Genomic DNA, 27,413 nt, shown 5'->3' with positions numbered 1-27,413 from the left:
AGGGAGGGTGACGGTTTCGTGTGGCAGAGGATTTAAGTTCTCTTGAGTCCCGCGCTTTTCTATTCCACTGTACTTTATCTGAACCTGTTTTCTTTCTTTTTTTTTTTTTTATTTCAAACAAGTCTATCTATCTTTATATGCACAAATATATATTTCTACATGTCTGACACAGCACTGAGAATGTGATATCAAATGTCAAAAGATAAATGCATTGCTGGACACGCAGAGAGTTTCAAGCACAATCACCTTTTGGTTTGAAATTTGAACAGTACACGATATAGCAAACTAATTTTAGTCAAGCAATATTAGCATACAACTTAGTAAACTAATTTCTCGAGTACACAAACAAGTTAGCTAATGTTCTTTAGAGATTTCTTAGCAAACTTATATCATAGCAGATCACACACACATTGAATAAAATGTAAAAACATGAAATTATTATGACTTTAATTTCAAGCCAGTGGTTCACACATACCAATTTCCCTTCTAATTCTACAAAAGGTTTCTTCATTAAGTGGTTTTGTAAAAAGGTCAGCAAGTTGATTTTCAGAGGCAACAAACTCTATTTTGATATTTCCATTTTGAACATGATCTCTAATAAAATGATGTCTGATCTCAATATGTTTAGTTCTTGAATGTTGGACTGGATTTTTGATCAAGTTTATGGCACTTGTGTTGTCACACCTAATTGGAACAAGATTATATTTTAAACCGAAATCTTCCAATTGTTGTTTCATCCATAAAATTTTGAGCAACACAACTACCAGCAGCTATATATTCTGCCTCAGCTGTAGATAAAGCTACTGAAGTTTGTTTCTTACTGTGCTAAGAAACTAGTGCAAGACCAAGAAATTGACAAGTACCTGAGGTACTTTTTCTATCCAATCTACTTTCAGCAAAATCGGAATCACTATAACCAACAAGATTAAATGATTCACATTTTGGATACCATAAACCAAATGAGTATGTGCCAATGAGATATCTAAAGATCCTTTTAACAACACTTAGATGGGATTCTTTTGGACACGATTGAAATCTTGCACACAAGCAAACACTAAAGTGTATGTCTGGTCTAGATGCAGTAAGGTACAGAAGAGAGCCAATCATACCTCTATAAAGCTTTGTATCCACTTCTTTACCTTTTTCATCATTGTCCATTTTAATTGTTGAACTCATAGGAGTGCCCATGCTCTTCAAATCTTCCATCTTAAATTTCTTTAGCATATCCTTGATATACTTGGATTGATTTATGAAGATGCCATCTTTCATTTGCTTAATTTGAAGTCCAAGAAAAAATGTGAGCTCACCCATCATGCTCATTTCAAATTCATTCTGCATAATCTTAGAAAATTTCTTACAAAGAGATTCGTTAGTAGCACCAAAAATTATATCATTAACATAAATTTGCACAATGAGCATATCATTATGATGCTTCTTAACAAAAAGTGTTGTATCCACTTTGCCTCTTTGAAAATCATTTTGTAAAAGGAATTTACTAAGCCTTTCATACCATACTCTAGGAGCTTGTTTTAAACCATACAAAGCTTTAGTAAGTTTATAAACATGATTTGGATGCTCATGATTTTCAAAGCCTAGAGGTTGTGCAACATACACTTCCTCATCAATATAACCATTTAAAAATACACTCTTGACATCCATTTGATAAAGCATAAAGTCCTTGTAACATGCAAAGGCACATAACATTCTAATAGCTTCAATTCTAGCAACCGGAGCAAAGGTTTCATCAAAATCAATCCCTTCCTCTTGGTTGTAGCCTTGAGCCACTAGTCTAGCTTTGTTCCTAACAACATTGCCTTTTTCATCCATTTTGTTTCTAAAAACCCATTTAGTACCAATAATTGAATGATCTTTTGGTTTAGGCACTAAATTCCAAACTTTATTTCTCTCAAATTGATTTAGTTCTTCTTGCAGGGCAAGAATCCAACTTTCATCATTTTGAGCATCTTCAAAACATTTAGGTTCAATTTGTGAAACAAAAGCAACATTACCAAAATATCTTCTCAATTGTGCTCTAGTCATCATCCTTTGAGATGGATCATCAATAATGTTTTCTTGAGGATGATTTCTATGGAATCTCCATTCTTTAGGTAAATCTTCATGTTGAGGCTCATTTACTTGTAATTCTTCCAAATTTGGCATTTCTTCATTGATTTGATCTTCATTGGCATCATGGACATCTATTGTGGTTTCTCCTTGAGTTTTTTCATCTTTTTCATCAATTTGTTCCATTTCTTGACTTGATATTATATTTTCTTTTCCAAAAATCTGCTCATTATTATCATCACAAACATTTTTCCTTCTGATAGAAGGGTTAGTCTCATCAAACAAAACATGAATAGTTTCATCAATAACCAAAGTTCTTCTATTGAACACTCTATAGGCGTTACTCTTTGTTGAATACCCAAGAAAGATTCATTCATCTGATTTAGCATCAAATTTCTTTAAGTTATCTTTCTTGTTATTTAAAATATAGCACTTACAACCAAATGCTTTGAAATATGAGATATTTGGTTTTCTTCCTTTCCAGAGCTCATAGGGGGTCTTTTTCAAAATTGGTCTAATCAAAACTCTATTCAACACATAGCAAGATGTATTAACAGCTTCAGCCCAAAAGTACTTTGGCAAATTATTTTCACTCAACATAGTTCTAGTCATTTCTTGCAAAGTCCTATTTTTCCTTTCTACAACTCCATTTTGTTGTGGTGTTCTAGGAGCTGAAAAATTATGATTGATTCCATGTTTATCACAATATTTCTCAAATAAATGATTTTCAAATTCAGTTCCATGGTCACTTCTTATAGATGAGATGCAAAAGCCTTTTTCATTTTGAACCATTTTACTAAAAAAGGTGAATTTTTCGAAAGTTTCATCTTTGTGAGCAAGGAAAAATGTCCATGTATATCTTGAATAGTCATCAACAATAACTAAAGCATATGACTTTCCACCAAGACTAGTAGGAGTTACAGGTCCAAACAAATCAAGATGAAGCAATTCTAATGGCCTAGTGGTTGACACGATATTTTTAGATTTAAAAGATGCTCTAGTATGCTTTCCTAGTGCACATGCTCTACATTGAAATTCATTTTCATAATTAATCTTAGGAAGACCATTAACAAGTTCTTTCTTAGACAATTTTGAGAGTGTATGCATGCTTGCATGACCCAGTCTTCTATGCCACAAATAACTAGAGTTATCAAGAGATACTAGACATGTATCATGATTAGTTTCAAAATTATTCATGTCAAGCAAGTAAACATTATTTGATCTATTTGCAATGAACAATTTGTCATTATCTAAGTTATTGATTGTACATAGAGAAGAAGTGAACTTTACCTCAAAACCTTTATCACACAGTTGGCTTACACTTAGCAAGTTGTATTTCAAACCTTCAATAAGAGATACATCTTCAATACAAGGTTTGGTTCCAATTGTACCATTTCCAATTATTTTTCCTTTCCCTTTATCTCCAAATTTTATATATCCTCCATCTTTCATTGTAATTTCTGAAAACTTGTCCTTTTCACCGGTCATGTGCTTTGAACAACCACTATCTATATACCATTTTTCACTTTCCTTCATCCCTTTGAAACAAACCTGAAATTTAATCACTGAGCTTTAGGTACCCAAGCAACTTTGGGTCCTTGGGGGTTAATGACCTTAGGTAAGGTTCCCTTTGGTACTCATACCTTTTTTACCTTAAGATGACCTTTCCTAAGTGCACAAGAACTAATCATATGACCTCTTTTATTGCAATAATAACATGTAACATTAGGCAAAGAGGATGTAGATGATTTAATGAAATAATTCATGTACTTGTCATAGTTCATGAAACCATCAAAACCAATTCCATATTTTTCATTTGAAATTCTTTGGTTTCTAAGAAGTACATCTAGAGTTTCTTTTCCTTTTGTAAATTTAGCCAAATCATTTGTCAAAGACTCTACTTTAGCTTCAAGAACTTTATTTTTCTCAATAAGCATTTCACAAGTATCTTTTGAGATTTTCAACTCTAAATCTAGTTCTTTAAACAAGGCAATTTGTTCTTTGTAAAATTCATTTTCTTTACACACATTGGACATGACAATATTTTGTGATCTCAATGATTCAATTTCTAAATTCATTTTAGTGCATTTTCTCTTGTAATTTCTATACTCATCATATACTCTAGCAAAAGCAAGTTCAAGTTCTTCTACATTAGGAGATTCATAAGAATTTACCTCATTGTCACTTTCCTCTTCCTTTTGTGAGCTCTCAACTTTCTCTTCAAGTGCCATCATACAAAGAAGAGCAGTTTCCTTATCACTTGATTCATCATTTGATGATTCTTCACTGTTACTCCAAACTACTTTCATAGCTTTCTTGCTTCTATCTTCTTTTCCTTTCTTCTTTCTGAGTAATGGACATTTGGGCTTGATATGTCTAGGTTTGTGGCACCCATAACATACAATTTCTTCTTTTGATTCCTTAAAATGTTTATCCTTGGGAGTATACTTTTTCAAGAATTTCTTGTATTTGCTTCCTCCCTTCTTGAAAGCTCTTTTGAATTTTCTTGCAAGCATAGCCATTTCATCATCATCATCACTTGAAGCACTTGAGTTGTCACTAGAGTCAGCTTTGAATGCAACTCCTTTCTTCTTATCTTCATCTATGTTTGACTAGAGAGCAAATGCTTTTCTTCTTCTTTTGCTCATTTTCAACTTCATCTTTCTTATATACCATCTCATGTGCAATGAGAGAACCAATGAGTTCATCATAAGTGAATGTTTTAAAATCTTTGGTATCTTGTATAACTGTTGTCTTTGCTTCCCAAGATTTTGGAAGTGATCTAAGAATTTTCTTCACAAGTTCGGTTTCCTCAAATTTTTTACCAAGTGCTTTGAGAAGATTTACAAGATCGGTAAACGTTGTACTCATATCCGCAATTGATTCTCCTGGCCTCATTTCAAACAGCTCATAATCTCGAATAAGAAGGTTTGCTTTGGACTCTTTGACGACATCAGTTCCTTCATAAGTGACTTCAAGCTTATCCCAAATTTCCTTAGCAGATTGACATCCTGTGTCACACCCCGGCTTAGTGGGCCCCAGCTCAAGCCCCTCTATGGGTGGCCATCTTGCCAGCGTACCCCTCTAGAGGCCGGTGATGCAACTCAAATAGGTACTGTCCGCTTTGGTGGAGTTCAATCCCTTCGCCCTGCAGAGCTAGGATTCGAACCCATATCACCTCATGGATTTGCTTCGCCTCTTACCAATTGGAAGTGCAAGATGGCCACCCAGAGGGGCTTGAGTCGGGATGTGACAATAAAAGGCGCTTTTGCACACCGGCAGTGGGCCTCAAGCCCCTGGGTGGCCATCGCGATGCAACTCAAATCGCTTTGGTGGAGTTCAATCGAGCTAGGATTCGAACCCATATCACCTCACGGATTTGCTTCGCCTCTTACCAATTGAGCTGCAGGTAAGAGGCGAAGCAAATCCGTGAGGTGATATGGGTTCGAATCATTGAACTCCACCAAAGCGACATTTGAGTTGCATCGGGCAAGATGGCCATCCATAGAGGGGCTTGAGCTGGGGCCCACTAAGCCGGGGTGTGACATCCTGAAACACGATTGTATTCATTAAGGTCAAGTGAGCAATGCAAAATATTAATAGCTTTAGCATTTATAGAAATTTTCTTCCAATCATTGTCATCATATTCATCTTCATGTTTTGGAACTTTTGTAGTTCCTGGACCATTCTTTTGAGGAAAATGTGGACCATTTTTAATAATTCTCCATGCATCAATATCTATAGATTGTATAAAATTTCTCATTCTTACTTTCCAAAATGAATAATTAGTGCCATTGAAGAGCGGTGGTCTAGTGATTGAGTAGCCTTCAGCTAAAGGTGCGAGTATACCGGCAGTATTACTAGATGAACTAGCCATTATGGATCACTCTAAGGTTGTAAGACCCTAAGCAAGAGAGACAAGCTCTGATACCAATTTGTTGTCCCAAAATAGTCCAAGAGGGGGGTGAATTGGACTTTAACAATTTTTCGGCCCTTGCTTGTAACCTAATAAAAAATTGTGGCTTTGTTCAACTAGGTGCTTCTCTATATAAAATGAAAGTAATATATGCTTCAACTATGTGTTCCTAATTGCAATTCAAGCCTCAATCAATGTATATGGCAATATCTAACAAAGCATGCATCATACAATATATATAACTAATTTCTCAACTCACTCAATAAGTCCACAAATTTATCAATTCAATTTATTCAACCAACATTCAATATCATGTATAACAAGAAAAATTTAAACTGCACAAGAGTAAGGAAGTCAAGGTTAGAGAGATCAAACACAATGATTTTTATAGTGGTTCGGCTTAACTAGCCTACGTCCACTCTCTCAAAGAACCATCTTTGAGTCTTCTCTCCACTATTTGCTCTTTTGAAGGCAAGAGACCAAAAGCCCTTTACAACTTTTCAACATCAAGCTTTTACCAAGGTAGTTTGAAACCTTCACAAGTGCTATCACAAGCACTTACTCTCTCAAGCTTCAATAGGTGCTTGTACAACCTCTCTTAAATGCAATTCAATATTGTAACACTCACTCTTACTCAATACAAATCAAACTATAAAGAAGAGATGAGTTGATTTGCCAATGGTAGCTCAAAATCTTTAAAGCTCTTGAATGAAAGCAATAAATGAAAAATCAAAGTTGGAGTTCAAATGTAAGCTTTCATCAAGTGTAAATGAAGTAAAGAATGTGTATTTATAGTTCCAAATCATTTTAGACCGTTTGAAACCCTTTTGGAACGTTATACACACTGCCCAAGACAAAATGACCGTTATTTTGTCCTTTTGTGCGAAGTTGAGCAGCTCTGATCAATTAGCAAACTAATGAAGTTTTGGTAGCAGTAAGTAAACTGGTTAGTAAACTAACGTTTTTAGCAAACACATTAGCAAACTAAAAATTTTGGTAAACCAGTTAGCAAACTAAGTCAACAGCTGCATGTCTCAACTTGCAATGTAAAATGATTTAGACCTTAAAAAAAATGTTTCAATAGTAGTGTCCAAGGTCATGATGAGAAAAAGTAATCAGAAAATAAAATTTCATTTTTGAGCTCCATATGACTAAATTCTCATCCATTCTTTTTACAAAAGACCTAAGACTCAATCTCTAATATTATTCCTTTCATACCTTTTCTTTGAGTCTTGGCTTTCATAGTCTTATTCTTTTCTCATTTTGGATTTGTCTTGAAATGCCTTTGAGTATCCTTTCTCCTTAGATGCAACTTCAAAGATACTTTATGGATAAGATAAGGAATCTACACATCACTTGAAAGTTGGGTTAGATAGATTCTCTTTGAGTTTTGTTATCATCAAAATCAATGCTCATTTTGAACTACACGGGGTCAAAAAGGTTAAAGTTTAAATTCAGGCTATCTCTTTTTATTATAATTTTAAATTTAGATTTGTGCTTTCATAATTACACTCCTACTTAATATTGTATACTTATTCTATATAAATTAAATTATTCATATCTTAAATAGATTATCAATAAAAGGCATAATAAAACACCAAATATAATTTGATAAATTAAATAATCTAATATATTTAATATTTTTAAACTTATTTAAATAAATTAAATATGAAAATAGTAAAACAACTCAAATTATAACATATTTATATAAAAATTAATAAATTAATTTATTAACAATATGAATTAATTAATCATGTAAAAAGTAATATATTTTATTAGAATAACATTACAAAATAAAATAATAATTTTAATTATAATTAAATAAAATTTAGAGTGTAATTTTAAAACTATATAATTTTGATTCAAAACTATATAGTTTGGAATTTAAAGAAAAAAGAATAATTAATTTTATTAAAATTATGATGGTATTGTAATTTGTGTTATTTTAAAATTAGTTGTAATGTATTTTAAACTATTTTTTCTTATTATTTTTCCATTATTAATGACTATAAACTTATGTAACAATATATTATAAAAATAATTGAGTTAAAATAGATACACTAAAGGTCCAGCTCAAACTTATTGAATTTGAGATCGAACTTATTGAATTCGAACTCAATTTTGAGTATATTAAGCTCGCATTCAAATTCATTTTAATGAGCTTATTGAGCTTGACATGAGCCGAGTTTGAGCTTGATTCGTTAATATAATAAATGAATTTAAAACGAGCCGAATTCAAATCGTGATCAAATTTAAGATATTTTAAACGAGTCAAGCTCGAACCTTGATGTTAAAGCTTGGCTCAACTCAACTCGAGTTGTTTACACCCCTATCTATATGTAAAAGTTTATGCATAGAATCACAATCAAACAGAGGTCACAAACATCTTCAAACTGTAGCTGAGTTGGGCTGAGTATTTGATTCAAACCGAATCATCAAAACCGAATTAACCGAAATATTATATTTTTGAAACCGAACCAAATCAAAATGAATGAAAAATTAAATTAAACTGAACAACTTTATTTTGGTTTGGTTTGATTTAAACCAATTGATTTTTGAGTTTTGATAAATTTTTTAATTAAGACATGATTTTCAAGTTATTTAGTCTGATTTTAATCTAGATTTGAACCTAATAACTATTAATTAATGAAATTAAACAATTTATATATAAAAAATTACATATAATTCATAAATTCCCTATAAAAATAAATCAATTTAAAAATCAATAAAATAATTTAGTTCAATTCAGTTCAATCGATTTTTTTTATCTAAAATTGAACCAAACCGAAATAATCAAAATTCTTAAAATATAAAACCAAATTAAATCGAACTGAATTATCTTAAAAAAAATCAAATTAAATTTCCGAATTAAGACGATTCGATTTAATTTATTTAATTCAAATTAAATAGTGCTCACATTTAGCCAAAAAATAAGAAAGAACCCTTAGAACCGTTGAGCCAGGAACCTTGGACCGAACATGCAAAGGATCAACGAGCGGCAAAACAGAGCTACTTTAGCACTCTCAAAGCCATTTGAAAGGACCGAATGCTTCATCTACAGCATCATAACATCCTCAAAGCTACACTTAGCCCAAAGGTCAGCAATTTAGCCAGCCCAAAGGTCAGCAATTTAGCCTAAGAGCAACAATTACACTACACCATGAAAACTAACTCGGAATCACAACCAAAGTAGCTTTTTCCAGCAAATAAAACAAAAGTCCTGAAAGATATTTACAACCTAACCTTGGAAGCAGACAGGGAAAAAGAAAAACCACACTCCAAAACTAAAGAAAGCTTTCCGTTGCCTCCTCTAAAGAGGGGAAAGCCGCGAATAACCGGGTAAGAAGACTCTGAAAGCCTAGAAAACTAGACACCTAATGTATTAAAAGCCCTGTCATTGGGCACAAAATAACCAAGAAAGCGTTCTGTGGAAGATTTTATATAAATATTTTACTTTCTTTCTCACCGATGCGGGACAGATATCCCACTACACCGTCCCAAAGTCCCAAGCGATGCAGCTTTGGGACGTTACAATATCAAAAGCCAGCAAACGATTGATAAAATTTTATCCTTAATCACACCTCTCATAAAAAACAAAGACTTATTAGAGAGAAAACTATTATAGAAAGAGAGAGAGAGGTTAAACATGCGATAGCATATGAAAATGATTCATTTCATTACTTTTATGAGAAGTACAAATAATGAAATATAATCTAAGATTATAAGATAGAAAAGATACAAGCCAAGAGCCCACATGCTGTGAGGGAAATAAATAGGGTATGTAGGAGATAATTATAGCAAACCATAATAAATAGGGTATGTAGGAGATGATCACTGCGGCACATGAACTCATAAAATCACGCTCAATGTCTCCCAATAATGGAATTTATATGTCCCTGTCCCTCTTGCATTCAGGCGGAAGCGTAGGGTATCTTTTTCTATCAGTGCAGTAGTTGTAGATGGTGAACTTCTGACGGACCCACTTGAGCCTTCTGTACTGGAAGGCATCCAGATCCTGAAACTCTTTCTGATCCCACCATCGCTTCCCTTGGGTGGCACAGAACTTGGCTTCCACGGATGCCTCACACCCATCAATGTGGAAACCCTTGTAGGAGGCTATAAAAGGAGCCTTGGACCAGTCCGTCTTCTCCAGTCCACCTCTGGTGGCCCAATCATCCGCGTTCCACAAACTCGAGTATAACTTCATGGGTTGGTTGAACGGAAAGTTTACTCCCAAGTCTTTGCAGTTCTTGAAAACCCTTATTGGGACGTCATCCACCAAGAACCTGAATAATAATAATAATAATAATAATAATAAAATAAATTATCAATGATTTAGATTTATCATATACAATTGCCCTACATATAAACAAAATCTCGAAATCGAATCCAGTCAACTTGGACAAAAGAAAGTAATGCAGTGACCAGCTCAAAAGTAGTGTCGGTGTAATCCAGTGGTCATAATAGGAAACAGCACTCTCGTGAGAAAGAAAGTAACCTAATTTCGTCCAGTTTCAACGCATAGTCCTATGTTGTTGGTTGATTTATTTCAAACTAGTCGGACCTAGCCCAAATCAAATTATCATGCATCCATGTGTGTTACAGTTGATTCACATGGCCACTCCTTGACAACCGCACTAATTGGCCTCCAATGTGCCGTGATTTTATAATTAATCAGGGAATTGGTGCAATATTTCAATTTATATTTTTTTATTAATTATTTTATATTTTATTAATTAAATATTATTCCATATTTTTTATAAATTTTTTATTATAATAAAAATATTACTTAAAAATATAAAATTAATTAAAATTATTCAATCATTGAATTATTTTTATTATTTTAAATATTAAAATTTTATTATATAATAAAAAAAATTAAATGATAATACTATATCACAATATTATAAATAATGTAACTTAATAATACTATAAAAAAAATCATATAATAGAATCATGAGAACATCATAAAATTATTTTTTAAAATTATTTTTTAACTGTATATAAAATTTTAAAAAAATGTTTTAAATTTCAAATCGCAATGCCCTGTTTATACGGGTTAAAATTGAAGTGAAAATTTGAAATGAAAGAAGAAAAAGCCCGTGATTCGAACAACACCAGAAATTAAAGCTACTCACACAATCTGATACAAATTCCAGAGTACAGAGTAGGAGTGGTATTGTTTGGTTGGATCAAACCAGAGGTAAATCCGCTGCTCTCTGTCTCCTTTACCTCCTGTGAACACATTTGTTTGCAAAATATATGGCTGCCCAGTCCTGTTCCCCAAGAACTCAAAGTCTATCTCATCATGCTCTGAGTTTTGAGAAGATAGCTGCCAAACAATAATAAATAGATGTTCAATGTCTAAAATACAGATAAACTGTTAATTGAAGTAACAATGTTATGAGAAATACTCACATAGAAAGCAGTAACAGTTCCAGCTGAATCCCCAGGAACCAACTTCATTTGCATACTGAAGTGGCCGAACAAGTACGACCCTTTCGATTGGAAACCAGTGCCTTCCCAATATGAAACCATTTAAGTATTCACATTTTGAAGAAAACTTTATCTTTATACTAATGGAGATTATATCATACCAGAGTATTTATCCAAGTGGAGCTGAATCTCAGAGCCTCCGTTGAAGTATTTAATGTGTTCAAATGCCCATGTAGGCATATAGTTCCTGCCGAATGGCACTGCTACAGGCTTCCTTGGGGCAGCTCCCATGGTTGCAGATACCATTAACAGCAAAGCCAGAGGCAGAGCCCACAGGTGAGAAGCCATATTTCTGCAGATTTTGAAGCAAGATTAGTTTTGGTAGACATCCAGAGCAGTTGAAATAACCAAATAAGACGCGAGAAACAGGGAAATCAAGTTGAATCAAGAGCATTACCTAGGGCGTAGAGAGAGAGAGAGAGAGAGAGAGAGATCCTGAGCGAAGGACGAGGAAAATGGCATAGGGGTGTGGCCTTTATGTAGAATAAAATAATGGTAGTGGTAACACAGCTACAAGCCAAGCGCGTTGCCATTATTTTCAAGTTTAGCACGCAGGGTGGAATAGAAAAATAAAAATTGGACAGACTTGCAAAAGGTGATGTTTCAGTTGTTGAAATTATTATTGACAAAAAAATGTTAAATATATTATTTTTTTAATAAAGATAAAACATACGTGTACAGTTGGAGGTTTAATTTTTTCATGACTTATGTTTTATACACTCTGTATGAGATTTTCACAAAGTAATTTATTAATAAATGGTTAATAATAAAAATAAATTATAATTAAAATTATAATAATTTTAAAAAAAATTTATTTTTATATAACCCACATTCGTATTCAGTTTAAAGTATGAAATCTTATTAATAAATTAAATAAACGATTAAAATTTAATTGAAAATTAAATTTAATATATTTTTATATGAAAATATTAAAATAATAAAATAATATTTTTAATTTTTTAATAATATGTAAAATAATAATTTTAAAAAAAATGTGTTTTTGATCCATGAACCGCTGTGCTAAACGGGACTAACGTGTTTGTTTGAAAACATAGATTCTTGAAAGGGTATACGAAATCGATTAAAGAAGAATACTAATTAAGATGCCACTCTAATGACAAAGTCAGAAATCATAAATACTATGCAAAGATAATTCATAAGAATCGAATGCTATATAGTTTTATTGAGAATTTATTGATGGCGGTGAATATATAATTTAAATTGAATTTGCCTAATTTGATCTTAAATTAATATAATAATTAAAGATATATTACTATTTGTAAATTTATATTCGCGTATTCATTCTTTAAATTTTTGTAATTCAAAAAAAAAAATTTTATATTGAAGTTCTGTGAAGCTTTAATGGTTGAAGATTTGGAGTGTATAGGATATGGTTGGTGGTGGAGGAGCTTAGGTCAACCGAGAATGGAGGGAAAATGAGTTATCAAAATCGGATTTAACTATTCTCTCTCATTGTCTCTTGATCGGTTCTCACTCTAAAAGTTTAGTTTGTTTTAATTGTTGATTTTTTTAATTATAATAAATATAAATTAATAAATAATTTTTAAATAAATTTAATAAAAATGAAAATAATTAATTGATAAGTTTTCTTTAGGGATGACAATGGGTCAAGTTTTTGCGAATACTCTATCTGACCGAACCCTAATAGAACGGATTTGAGTAATATATAATCGGGTTTGGAATGTGTTTGAATTTGAAATTTAATACCTGTGACGAGTTTGGGTCGGATTTAGGTTTTATATGTTGAGTATCCATTGTCTGAACCCGTTTATATAAATATTTAATTAAATATAAAAAATATATATATATTTAATAATATTTATAAATTTTTATATATTTTATTTTATATAAAATAAAAATTAAAATATTTATTGAAATTTTTAAAATTTTAAAATATAAATTGTTAATAAAAATAATTTTTTATATAGATTATTAATTAAATATATAAAATTAAATGCTTTCGAGTATTTTTCAGATAATAATAATTAGGTTTGGGACGAATTCGATAGTTGAAAATAAATTTTAATCGAATTTGATATGGGTTCAGGTTTTGAAAATATTAATTAAATTCGAATTCAAGTAGTATAATTATTACAGATATTTCATTTGTTGCCATCCCTAATTTCCTTGAACGGACATATTGCAATTGAGAAGAAAAAAAAAAACAGAAGAGAGCATTACACTTTTGAAATGTAATGTAATGATGCAAGTAGCAATCATAGTAACATGTTCATAAATTTTATCAATAATAAAAATGTAAGAGAAATAAAAGAGCGATAAAATAAATAATAAGATAGCTAATGATATAGTGAAATTGAAATTTAAAAATTTATTTTAATAAATTAAAGTAATAATTTTTTGAATCAAACAAGATTAATGCAATAGAATAAATCGTATGAACGGTATTTTAATATAAAAATATATAATAATAAAAGATAATATAAAATCTCATAATCATTAACTTAAATAATAAAAAATTTTAATATGATATTTTATAGTTAATTTTAAATTATTTTTATTAATAAAATATTTATTATATTAAAAATTATATTTTTTTATTAATTTAATATTAACATAGAAAAAATTTTAATTTTATTCTTTATTTATTTATAATTATGATAATTAAAATTAATATTATAATAATTTATAATTTATTTATCAAATAAAATTTTTTTAATTTAATAAATATTATATTAATATGAATAATTTAAAAATTAATTATTAAAATTTAAAAATTTTTACTGTATAATTTACCCCGTCATTTTAAAGCGGCTCACAGGGTGTTATGAGTGGGCAAGTGACAAAGAAAAAGTCGGCCATGTACCGACAATTTAGTCACTCATTTTCTCTTTTCGAGGACTGCTCTTTCAACTTTTGTCTTTTTAACTATTGTGTGGGCTCCAGTTGATTATATTTTATTTTTATTAAATTTTAAAATTAATTTTCTATAATTCATCTTTGTTTCCATTGCATCCTCCGCAAAATTTTGAAAGGGCTCTAAAACGGTCCCTACCTCAGCCTCTGCAGTAGTACCACTGAGCATCATGAAAATTGAATACAATGCATCTCTTTGATATTCCGCGCTTTTCACTGGCATTGCCATCATCACGGCCAAGCTGCTTGCCTTTTTTTGTTTTTTTTTTACCATTTCAAATATTTTTCTCTGTGACATAAGATTTTGTAATTGAGCACAATTTGTTTTTATATCTGAAATCCTGGGAGTAGTTGTCAGGAATCAACTGTCCCCTTAATTGAATAGCTGTGTCTAATTTTTAATTTTTAGGATATTTATTCAGTAAATATGATTTTTAAGTAGGAATTGACAACGAGCGAATCGAGGTGAGATTGCTCATCTCATCTCTGTTTCGTAGGAGATCAGAGTTGAGCGAAATAGGGTTGTATGATTTTTACCTTGGTTCGATTCTTAATTAGAATCATAATCAAATTTTAATTCTAATTTTATTTCGGTTCTAAATATTTTCTATTTAGATTTAATTCTAATTTTAGTTTTATTTTTATTTCAAATTTGATTTTAATTCGATTTAGTTATTAATTTTTATATTTAAAATTATAATTTTATTATATTTTTTTAAAAGAATAAAAATAATTATATATTTTTAATATCAAAATGTTAATACAAATAATAATAGTAATATTAAAATAAAAATATTAATATCAAAATAAAATATCAATAAAATAAAATAAACATAATATCTTATTTTAAAGAAATATTAAAATTAAATTAATAATTTTTATGTAAAAATATAAGATAACGCTAAATATTGATAATATTAGTATTAAATAAAGATAACTCAGTGAATTAGTTTTAGACCGGAATGGGACAGATAGATTTACTACAGAAAAATTTTCCTTTCATTGTTATATTTTTTTTTATTTTAATTATGATTATATAATATAAATTTATAAATTAAAATAAGTTATAGGTTAAAAATATAAATTTTAAATATAATTTTAATATTATACATATATTTTTAAAAAATTATAATATTTAACTATATAAATGCATAAAATTACATTACTATATAAATATATAAAAATAAATTATTTTTTAATAAATAATAAGTTATCAGCATGGGGACCTTATCCCATCTTGCCTTGGTCAAATTCAGAGTAAGTCCAATCGAGTTCAGAAATAATTATTATTTTTATTTTTAAATTAATTTTTTTTAATATTAAAATCATGATGTTTAGAGTTCAAATTCAAATATAAACCAATTATAATTTAAAATTTTCAATCATTAATTATTAATATTTAATTACGGAATAGCTACTTAAGGGTCAAAATTACATTTAAAAAAAAAACACAATGAATACTATTGGGCAAAATTATTTTCTCTTTTATTATTCTAATAATTTATTAAATTTAATTTTAAATTATTTTTTAATATTTTTTATTAATATATTTAAAAAAAATTATAACAACTGTTTTAACAATAATGAGTCTGTTTGGTATTACTGTTGAAATTATTATTGAAAAAATTACTTTTTTAAATATACTAATTAGAAAGTGTTAAAAATAATTAAAAATTAAATTTAATTAATTTTAGTATAATAATATTAAAATAATAAAATAATTTTTTTAAAATTAATTTTTTAATAATATCTAAAATTATACTTTTATTTAAAAAAATAACTTCAAATTTTTAAAACTCAATCTCAAACAGGGTTAATAACAAACAAACAATTAGAGACTAACAGCTAAAAGTGACATAATAGAGGTGGAGGTGGGGCATTTTAGCAACAAATGGGCATACGGCCCATCGAATCGCTTGGTGGATGCTAGTGGCTTGTAGCTTGACGTATAAATTGATAAAAAGAAAAGGCAAGACAAAGGGGTCCATGTGACACCAGCATGTGGGATGATCTCTCAACACAGGCACATGAATCCCCTGTTTAAAATTATTAGTTTCGGCTTTGCCAGCGGATTCTCGATTGCCCTCATATAATAGCTTTGGGTTTCTGTATGTCGAAGCTGTTTTTATAGCTTAATCGTTAATCCTCTCTGTTTTCAGCATAATATAATAGTTAGCTGCGCATTACTTTAATCCTGGAATTGGAGAGAAATTCACACACACGACTATCAATTAGTCAGCAGATGCTCAGTTTGTCTATTTCGATTCTGAAATACATTGAAATTCTGAAGGGATGTTTGGAATCTTGTTTTCAATAGGCATGGGATGTGTTTCCATTGAAATTTATTGAAAATTGAGTTTCTGAAATGGTGCAAAGTTGAAAAAGGAAAGAGAAGAATCGACAAAGTGATTTTTTTGAACGTAAAAATAAAAACAAAGGCCGATCCATTAGCCAAAAAATGTGCAATTAATGGCATGACAAATTTTGACGTGAAAAGATTAGAGGAACACGTGTACGAGAATCTCTGAGGGATTTGCATATTATCCAGTTGTTGGCTTGATTGGTGGTTGATGTAGCACATCAGGGGCTGGAATTCCTAACCAAAGCTTAAATGCATCTTAGCTGTACTTTTTAATAATGCACAGTCCTCTGTGCATGCATGATCTTGGACCCTTGGCCACTCCATATGAATTCCAAAGCTAAATTCTTTTATATATTTTTATAAAAATATAAATTATTATAATTATATATTATTTTATTATCATAAGATTCAATTTTCCTAAAAATAAAAAGTTTTGTATATAATTAAACAAATTTTATTTATTTATATATGGATCTTATTCTGAATTTTCAATCGAATTAGGTGGCGTTGGACCGTATTCTCCTGCTAAACCATATATATCAATTTCATTAGATCATAGTCAAGTTGCTTAAACATAAAGTATGCATGTTCTACATCCAGATTGTAGGCCCAAGCTTCAGAATTGGTCGATCCAGCGAGCAAATCTTTAATAATGGGTAGAGTCCAATGACGCATAATGCAAGATTTGGGCCGAATAGCGTCAGTGTCTGGACTTGGTTTTCCACTTCGGGCTAAATCATAGTATTAGTTCTTCTTCTCCTTTCCAACGGGTCCACTTCGCAGATACCAAACACCAAGCGCTGCGGAGTTTTTATTTTCATATTTTCCCCATACATATAAGTCGGACAGACACTTTAGAACTTGAGCCGGTTTAAACCCTCCATATCTATAATAAATTTTACTGCTTGCTAACCCATAATCAAACACAAACTCAAGCCAACATAACACAATAATCTATGAAATATAGTTCAACCCTAATATTCAAATTATATAATCCATTATCGATGTCCATTAATACAAAATTTGTTAATATCACGGCAGAATTCTAAGATTAAAACAGTTAAATAAATAAATAAACAAATTAACATAATAAAAATTACTAGCCAAGCAACACTACAATGTGCGAAGGAAAATGTCCCTCCTGTATTCCGAGAAAAATATTAAATAAGAATGAGCTTTCAACTCAGATAATTTAGATATTAATTATAATTATAATTTATATAATTATCTATTTCTAATACAATCTTATACATGAGAATGCACCAAATAAATAACTCTCTCAATCCTCGCATAAAAGGATAAATTGGAATTATATATGCATACCTAACACATATTGGGAGTCAACCCCATGTCCTAACTTTCTAAAATCCAACAATTTCTCTTTTTCCATGTTGCATGAGTCGGCAATAATATAACGCATGCACCTATCTAGCCCATCCATATCCATATTTAAGGAAGTCAACAAATTTCTCATGTCATACCTACCTCAGAATTTCCACATTCATAATACATAAACATAAGCTCTAATTTATCCCCAATACAAAACAAAAAAAAAAATGCAACAATTAGGGGGATACTCCTAATATAATAATTACTTATGTATGCATATTAGTGAATGCATGAACGTACCATGAAAATATAAATAATATTGAAATTATAAAGATAAATAATATTTAACTCACAGATTGGTTGATCTGACTAAAAGGAAGAAGGCGGTCGATCTAATCAATTATATAGACACACTGACCTCTATCAAATAACTGACAAAAATAATTAAGTTAAACTAAGAAAGCAATAGTTTAATCCTATAGTTTTGCCAAAATTTTGGTAGAGTCTTTTCTATAATTAAACCTAACCCTGCAAGAAAACTCTATTAAAACCCAAGAATAACAATATTCAGGGCCTCAGGCCCACAACAACAATTACAATGTCCATCCGAGCCTACAAAAAACCTAATCTAGCTAGATCTCCAATCTCTAACTCAGGTCTCTAAATTTTCTATAACCCAAAAATTATTTCAAAAATCATAAAAATATTCTTAGAGGTTCTCTACTTCATCTTTGTATTAATTAAATTCATTTCACTTAATTTCACTAAATTTGAAATATTTTACTACTTACTAAGAAAACCTAAAACTATGTAAAAATCACACAATTTGAGTTTGGGCTTACCTTTGCTAAATTGCTACCTGGAACGCACCCAGAACATTTGAAAATGCTGGAATCGACTGTAAATATGACTACCTTTCAGGACAGCCTGCCAAGCTTAAAACTCAGTCAATCCGCACCTAAACAAATCCCATAATATGTTAATACTTATCATATAATTATATTTAATTTACGAGAATTGAAAAGACTAAAAAATCTCACTAATCAATATAGGTCGTTTGATAATCATTTTTTTCAAACGGTGTTCTATTGGAGCAGGTTTGATCTCATCTCGAAGGTTTCAATATGCTGAGTTCATTGGTGATCTCGGATCACTGATTCAACAGTTGAATCATCTCGAATGTAGCTGGAAAGGTTCAAGTCTCTCTTTCTCTCCTCCCATTCCCGGAAACCTCCATTAAAAAGTTGCCATTAGTCTCAAATTAAAGCCTTCACCACCAGGATTCTAACAACGCTGAGAACGCGTTGATCCGACATTAGCATCACTAGAAATGTTGCTCGAAAGTTAGCGGAACATTTTCTTTCTTTCTCTTCATTCTCACGTTGCAGTCCACCTTCTTCACCTTTGTATGTGCTGTCGTGGTTGCTTGGTTGTCGGTGCTGGTTCTACCTAGAGCAGAGGGGTGTTTGGTGAAGGGTGGAAGAGAGTTGATGCAAGAGAGAGGGGAAGGGAGAGTAGAGCTCTGCTGCATTTTTCATTTTACTTACCTAATGAGTCCCTAAACTTTCTGATATATTCAATTAGATCCAATTTGCTTTTCAATCAAGTCCATTCTTCCTTTATTCACTTTAATTATTTTTTCAATAATAATAATAATAATAATAATAATAATAATAATAATAATAAATTTAATTAACAATACAATCAAATTAACAAAAAAAATTAAATTAAGAATTCAATTAATCTTTTCAAATACTTAATATAATATTAAACTTTAGAGCTAATCATTTAAATTAAAAATTGAAACTCTAAAAGCATTTCATAAAATATGTTTAAAAGAAATAAAATAATATTAAAATAATAATTTTACAATTTATTTAATTTTATAACTTTTCAGGGCATTACATTATCTTAACTACTCTCTTGCACAATCTAAATAATCTAAATGTCAACATTATAAGATTAGCGCGACTTGATAAAATTATTACTAAGGAGTGTGTCCTTTCTTTATTCTAATTATTTACCTCTTGATCAAAAAAGTTAAAATTGATGAAAATTAGATGTGCATCTGTTCTAAGCATAATGTATGAGATGTGGGTTCGAAATCCCATACCAGTTATAGATAATATGTGTAAGTGGGCTATATGAATTATCTTACTAATGTTTTATTATATAGTGTTTCCCTTTCCTATATGCAAGGATTTGCAATCCAGATGAAAAGAAGAATAAGGAAAAACAAATCTTAGAAAAAGGGCACTTGAGCTATAGCCCATATATATGGTATATTTTACGAACTTGGTGGGGCATCAAATTGACCAAATGAGTTTTGAAAGACATTGGCTCTTTCCAAAATTCCAATCCTTATGGCAGCCATGTAACTAACATTTATATTATAAATAATAAACCATTAAATGCCGAAAAAAATTGCTCAGTTTTTTTAATATATATTTTCTTTCTTCCCTCAAAAAATATACAAATTTTGAGAATTTACGTGAGAAATCAGTAGCTTTGTTCTTGATAACACCAACGAGCTTGCACACTTGAACCAATTTGAGTAACAAACCTACAAACACAGAAAAAAGCTTAGAAAGGATTCATAACTCTATAGTAAAAAAAAATATATTTTTTGATAATAAGGTCAAATTATTGTTATCATATAAAAATATTTTTATGAAAATAAAATAAATCTTTATATGTATTAGACGTGTATATATATTTGAAGAGTCATCATGACCTGTTGTTCCACATTAGTTTAGGATGATATATATATATATATCTTGGACAAACCTTCTCCCTTTAGCTAGTTTTTAGTGGTGAAATTAGGTCCAGTTCATTTTTTCTATATAGTATCAAAGCTTACTCTGCTTCAATGTTGGGCCATCGCAAATATTTGCTTGCAAACTTCACGCTTCAGATGTTCATGCTTAGGCATAAAAGGGGTGTATTGTCTTACATTGATTTGGGATGAAGTGTGTATATATATATAAATAACTTGGGCAAATCTTCTCCCTTTAGCTAGTTTTTAGTGGTGAAGTTAGGTCCAGTCTATTTTTTCTATTGTCACGACCCGATTTCACGGGCCGGATCGGCACTAGAACCTTGACCAGCATAAAGCCCCTGAGACTCGTAGTAAGCTTTAATGTTCTCAAATCCATAATCAGGGCAAAAATTGAGGCTCAACATGTAAATAAAATAAAATAAAATAAAATATTATATTTTTATTCAAGCCAATCCAACTCGATAACTATTAGAAACTAAAGTTAGGGAAGCCCAGCTCAACCCTTATACCATCATTCACAAAATGTTTAAATATCAAAAAAATTTTCATTTATTAATACCAAAAGTACATAACCCAATGTCACAGCGAAGTGTTAGTTATTAAACAGATGATTAAATAAATAAATAAGTAAATACAAGAAATTATTAAACTAAGGAGTACAACATGCAGAGGAAAAATGCAGGTTAAACTCGAAGAAATAAACACACTCCTCCCACAACCTAGGAAAAAAATATTTGAATAGGAATGAGTGTTCGACTCAGAAAGTTTAGATATTGATTATAAATGCAATTTCTATAACTATCTAAGACTAATGCAATCCTACCATGAAATGCATATACAACACGTAAAATAAATAATTCACCCAATATTCGTACGATAAGTTAATTTGGATCTACTCACACATCCAGTGTACCACATCAATATATATATATATATATATATATATATGGGAGCTAATCCCCTAAACAACTCTCTTAATCCAATACCTACCAGCGAGGTTAACTCAAGCCAGACTTTTGCTTAATAATCCAAATGTGGGGGTCAGCGAGATTAACTCAAAGTCGTACTCACCCTGACTTATCCATGAAAAGGATTGGGTCCCAGCGAGTCAAGCTCCAGCTGCTCTACCCATCCTATTTATAACCAATATTACACCATACACACGCCAACACACGCACACGGCTCCAAATTATCCTCAGGGCGGCAATCACAAATAAATAGCAATAATTAAACATGCAGCAACCAAAATACCCATAATATATTAACTATACATATGTATAATTAAATATTTATAAAATGCATGTGCATGCCAAATACATAATTAATATTAAATTGCAAAAATAATCAATATTCAACTCACAAACTGGTCGACTAAACTGCAGCTGGTCCTGTTGAAAGGAGAAGATGGCCCGCACCAATCACCTAACCATACACACTAATCTCTATCAAGAGACTAACAAAATTAAATAATTAATTTAAACCGCAGAATCAAAATAAATTCTAAGATCTTACCGAAATTTCGGTAGAGTTTTTCCTATAACTGGACCTAACCCCCTGCAAGAAAATTCAACCAACAACAATAACACAGGGCCTCAGGCTCACAACAATAATTATAATGCTCATCTGGGACTTACAAGAATCCTAATCTCGGTCCAATCTTTCAAACTTCAGCTCGGGTCCCTAACTTCTTTGCAGTCTAAATAATTATTTTTAGCACTTCAAAAATTATAAAAATATTCTTAGAGGTCCTCTACATCATCTTTGTATTAATTAAAATTAGTTTACTTAATTTTACTAAGCCAGGAATATTTTACAAATTTATCAGCTAGCTTAACCAAGGTAAAAATTACACAACTTAAGTTTGGGACTACATTTATAAATTCTGCTGTCTGGAACTCATCCGGGATGTCTGAAAATGCTGAGATCAACTATAATATTAATTATGTTCTGGGATGGGCCGTCGGGCACCTGGATTTGGCCGAAACTTAGTCCCGAGTGCTGGTGAGCTATCATCGATCTGATCACACCTAAATGAAGCATAAAAATTATTAATAATTATCATATAACTCTATTTAATTTTCAGACATCAAAAAGTTGAAAATCTTACCAAGTGATCTGGATCGTTCGATGATCGCCTTTTTCAAACGGTGTCCGATCAGAGCGGAGTTGGTCCTATCTCAAAATTCTCGATGTGTTGAGTCTATCGATGGCCTCGGATCATTGATCCAACCGTTGAATCGTCCTAGATTTGATCAGAAAACTTGAAAAACTAGAAATTTCTCTCTCCATATCTCACTCTTTCGACCACCAAATGTTGTAAAATTTGTATCAAAAGAAAGCTCTTGGAATAAGCTTTCTAATGCCACTTGAATTGCCTTGATCAGACATCGGATGAAGACAGAATCGCACCTGAAAGTTGCTACCCTTGCGCGTGCATTTTCTCTCTCCTCCCTTGTTTGCCGCTACTTCTGGTGGTCCTGGCCGCCGTTCATGAGTTCCTGGTGGTTGCCAAATGAAGTGCCATGCTGGAGGGTGTCACCGGTGGTGGTGGCTTATTGGAAAAGAAAGAAAGAGAGAGGTAGAAGTGAGAGAAAGAGAGAGAAAGAAGATTAAGGGAGGGAAAGGGGGGGAAGGGGGGGGGGCATTTTGAAATCTTTTTTTTTGTTTAATTTTGGGAATGAATCTGGACATGCATCTTGTCAAGATTAATTCCTGGAAAACAAAATAATAATATACAATAAATAATAATAATAATAATAATAATAATAATAATAATAATAATTTTAATAACAATAATTAAATATTAGAATCAAAGTTAATAATAATGAAATAATATATTTTATTAATTGATTCAATATTAATATTGAAAACTAATCATTTAAATAAAAATTAGATTGTTAAATAATTTTACAAAATATGTTTAGAAACAACATTAAAAATATATATATAAATGAAAGTATTACAAAAATTATAATTTAATTAGATAATATTAAAATAATATTTGAATATTGTAAAAAAAAATTTAAATTTTATATTTTAAAAATTCAAGTTATTACAATGTAGTATTAAAGCTTACTTTGCTTCAATATTAGGCCACCGTAAATATATTTGCTTATAAATTTTATGCTCCAAATGTTCATGTTTAGGTGTGAAGGGGTGTATTGTCTCACATTGATTTGTAGTGAAATATTTGAGCTCTCTCTCTCTCTCTCTCTCTCTCTCTCTCTCTCTCTCTCTCTCTCTCTCTCTCTCTCTCTCTCTCTATATATATATATATATATATATATATATATATATATATATGACTTGAGCAAATCTCCTCCTTAGAGCTATTTTTAGAGTTAGGCTCAGTCCATTTCTCTTATTTACATGATGATTTTGCAATCCTAGTTTTATGAAAGTTAGAAGTCAATCTTTTAAGAGATGATGCTGTTAATAATATTGTTCCAAAACAAGATCGAAGACAAAAGGGATGTAGTTCGCTTGGTGACAAGACTGAGGCGACTATTAAAATGTTTGGTAGCTCGGTTGTTCGTGTGTGTTCATGTCTATAGATCTCTAGCTTAAGCATTTACATCTCTAGCCAAGTTTTGTTACTCGGCAGATTTTTAAACTTTCATTACACTGGAAGGATTGATGGACTTCAAATGTATCCTTTGAACGCAACAGTGGGAGAAAACATGTGAAAGCAAAGGACGTTGCATGGCAACAAGAATTTACATCTGCAAAAGTCCATATGTATGGCTAAAATTTTATCAATACAAGAATACCTTGATCAAATTCAACACATGAGTACCCCAACGTCATTTATCTTTACGTTTTGATCCTAATTAAAATGAAAGGGAGGCAACTGATTCGATATATACGAGACTGAGTCGATTATTTATGTATTTGGCTGCTCAACTGCACCACCGTTCATACGTTCGGCGGTTGGGCCATTTGACTTGGTTGTCATCATTTATAATATGCATGGCTCGTTATTGTTCCAAGTTTGTATCGTAGACTAGTAGTAATATTTTGACATTTCGTGAACAATTCTTTGAAAAAAACAAAAAGAAGAATCCGCGTTCATAAAGTCTACATATGAGAATCATAAACGCGCCTCCCATTCTGGTGGGTCAACCCATTCCCATTTTTATTGTGTTTCACGTTTCCAATCATCTTTAACTCTCAATTTCTACTGATTAAAATAGTATAGATTGATCTTGGCTTATTTACAAGTTAAAGTAACGAGCCAGTTTGCACATGCTGGTCACTCTTCAAACATGTAAAATGTAAGTTTTCTTAATTAATTATTAATAGGTCAAAATAATACGTAGATTGAAGAGGCCTTAATACATTTCTTCTTGCTTTGTAATTTTCAGTGTTTAATTTAGTAAATTAATTAAAGTTCCATCTGAGCTGCAACTACATTAATGAAAGAAAACCCCAGATCTACATTCAACCATGGAATTATTTCCTGGACATCTGCTTGATTGTTTGGAAAGTTTACATCATCTGTCGTGTCTTTTCCAAGTATAAACACATTGCTATCTAGCAAACAAAGACATCTCAATTGAAACTGTGTGGCCTAACTAAAACAAAAACTTAAAAATGAGCTCATTTGGATATGACAAAAATTTAAAATAAAATTGAGCTCGTCCGAAAATTAATAGAATGACATTTTAAAAGCTAACTTAAGATGATAAAGTTTAAATCCATATAAACTCTACTCATAATCTCATGTATCCGAGGTAAAATTCAAATTTAATATCTTATAATTTAACACATAAAAAATAGAGTTAATCGCTAAAAAAACTTAAAATTTGATAATCTTTGTAATTAAATTTTAAATTTTAAATAATTACCAATTAAATCTTCACATTTGATTAATATCTCAAAGTAATCCGACCGTTAAAAAATCGTTAATGCACTTAATAAGAGTTTCATACTAGCTGTTATGTCATTACTGGAAAAGTCACATCAGAAATCCCAAATTATGGTTAATTAGTAAAAAAACTATAAAATCTGTCAATTTTTATAATTAAACTCTAAAGTTTGCAAAATTATCAATTAAACCCTTATGTTTGATTGATATCTCAAATTGATTCGATTGTTAATAAATTATTAGTATATTTTAACAAATAAGAAATTATAAGTCAAATTTTATTATGCATGTACAATTACTCTATCTCATTCTAATTAACCTATACATTCAAGCAAACACTAACAAAGTTTATTCACTATTATTATGCATGTGTATAACGACATAATACAATCCTTGAAGCAGAGCAAAATAAAACAAAAAATTTTTTTTCCTCCTCTACACAATCAATTTTTTCTTCAAATAAACTATTTTATCATTTATTTTTTTTTGTCAACACTTTAACTCTGATCTATAAATCATTAATTAGTGTATCATTTTAATTATACTTTTTAATAAGTTGCATCCATTTCTTAGCGCTTTTGTTGTTAATATCCTCTAACTCAGTAACGTCCTCCTTAAAAGAATTTTTTTGTCAAAGCAAATGTGTTAATAGCTCATTTTCTCGGCCATTGCTAGGTGAATTAAACTATTGGAAGAAAGAATAATCATTCCCTGAATCAATTGTCTATTAATATCAACTATCAACAAACTTGTAAAATCAAAACAAAAACGATTATAGTTACCTCCCAAGCACCACATACTAATGATTTATTGACGGTCAAATCAATTTGAGAGATCAATCAAACGTGAAAATTTAATTGATAATTATATAAACTTTAAGGTTTAATTGCAAAAATTAGCAAATTTCATGATTTTTTTGGCAATTAACCCTAATTTAGGGTTTCTAATGTAGCTTTTTTAGTGATGATATGGCAGCTAATGTAGAATTCCGATTAAATATACTAATGGTTTATTGACAGTGGGTTAATTTAGGATATCAATTAGACGTAAGGCTTAATTGACAATTATACAAATTTCAGAGTTTAATTGTAAAAATTAGCAAACTTTAAGAATTTTTTAGCAGCTAACCCTAATAAATACTCTAAAGTTGCAATGACATCATCCAATTTATACATTTCACGAAGAGAAATTCTTGCCTAGATCTAATTTATCATAAATTTAATATACAAACATGTAAGCTCTATCTATTTAATAAATAGGTTTCACCATATATCTTGTATTTTGAATTCATAGTGGATCAAGTTTAAGTAAGAAGAAAAACTTCATGAAATAGGGGATGATTTTAATCGGAGCTTTTGATGGTATATATATAATGTCCAAGTAATTCTCACGTCTTTGCTTGTCTTCCTCGTCATTCAACTTAGAAATTATGTGCCAATCAGGGCACTATATATTAATTATCACGTCAAATATTTTTCTAAAAAAAAAGAATAAATAAATAATTTTCAAGTTGGTAAAATATCATTATTTTAATTTTTTGTTTGAGCTATTTAATTTATTGCATTTACACATTGCTTTTGTCACACAATGCCTAACTTCAGTTTTTCATTGAGCTTCAAATAAGAGCTAGCAATAATCAATCTTTATTTAATTCACTTTTCTTTTAGACTTATAAATATATAGATCCACCAAATGGGCAAATGGC

At 30.5% G+C, this 27,413-nt stretch overlaps 1 protein-coding gene across 1 annotated transcript; it reads right to left on the bottom strand.

Moving 5' to 3' along the window:
* Positions 1-9,637: 9,637 nt before the first annotated feature.
* On the bottom strand, positions 9,638-12,018 carry LOC110664470 (xyloglucan endotransglucosylase protein 34). Its single transcript, XM_021824177.2, has 5 exons — positions 11,874-12,018; positions 11,578-11,768; positions 11,399-11,499; positions 11,119-11,312; positions 9,638-10,266 (listed from the first exon to the last, which is right to left on the bottom strand). Exons 1-5 carry the CDS (start codon positions 11,936-11,938, stop codon positions 9,867-9,869), a joined length of 951 nt encoding a protein of 316 aa, XP_021679869.2. The 5' UTR covers positions 11,939-12,018; the 3' UTR covers positions 9,638-9,866.
* Positions 12,019-27,413: the final 15,395 nt, after the last annotated feature.

This window comes from Hevea brasiliensis, chromosome 5 (assembly GCF_030052815.1).
Source record: "Hevea brasiliensis isolate MT/VB/25A 57/8 chromosome 5, ASM3005281v1, whole genome shotgun sequence".
Taxonomy (NCBI): Eukaryota; Viridiplantae; Streptophyta; class Magnoliopsida; order Malpighiales; family Euphorbiaceae; genus Hevea; species Hevea brasiliensis.
The sequence above is the reverse complement of the archived record's forward strand: the minus strand, read 5'-3'. Positions and strand labels throughout refer to the sequence as shown.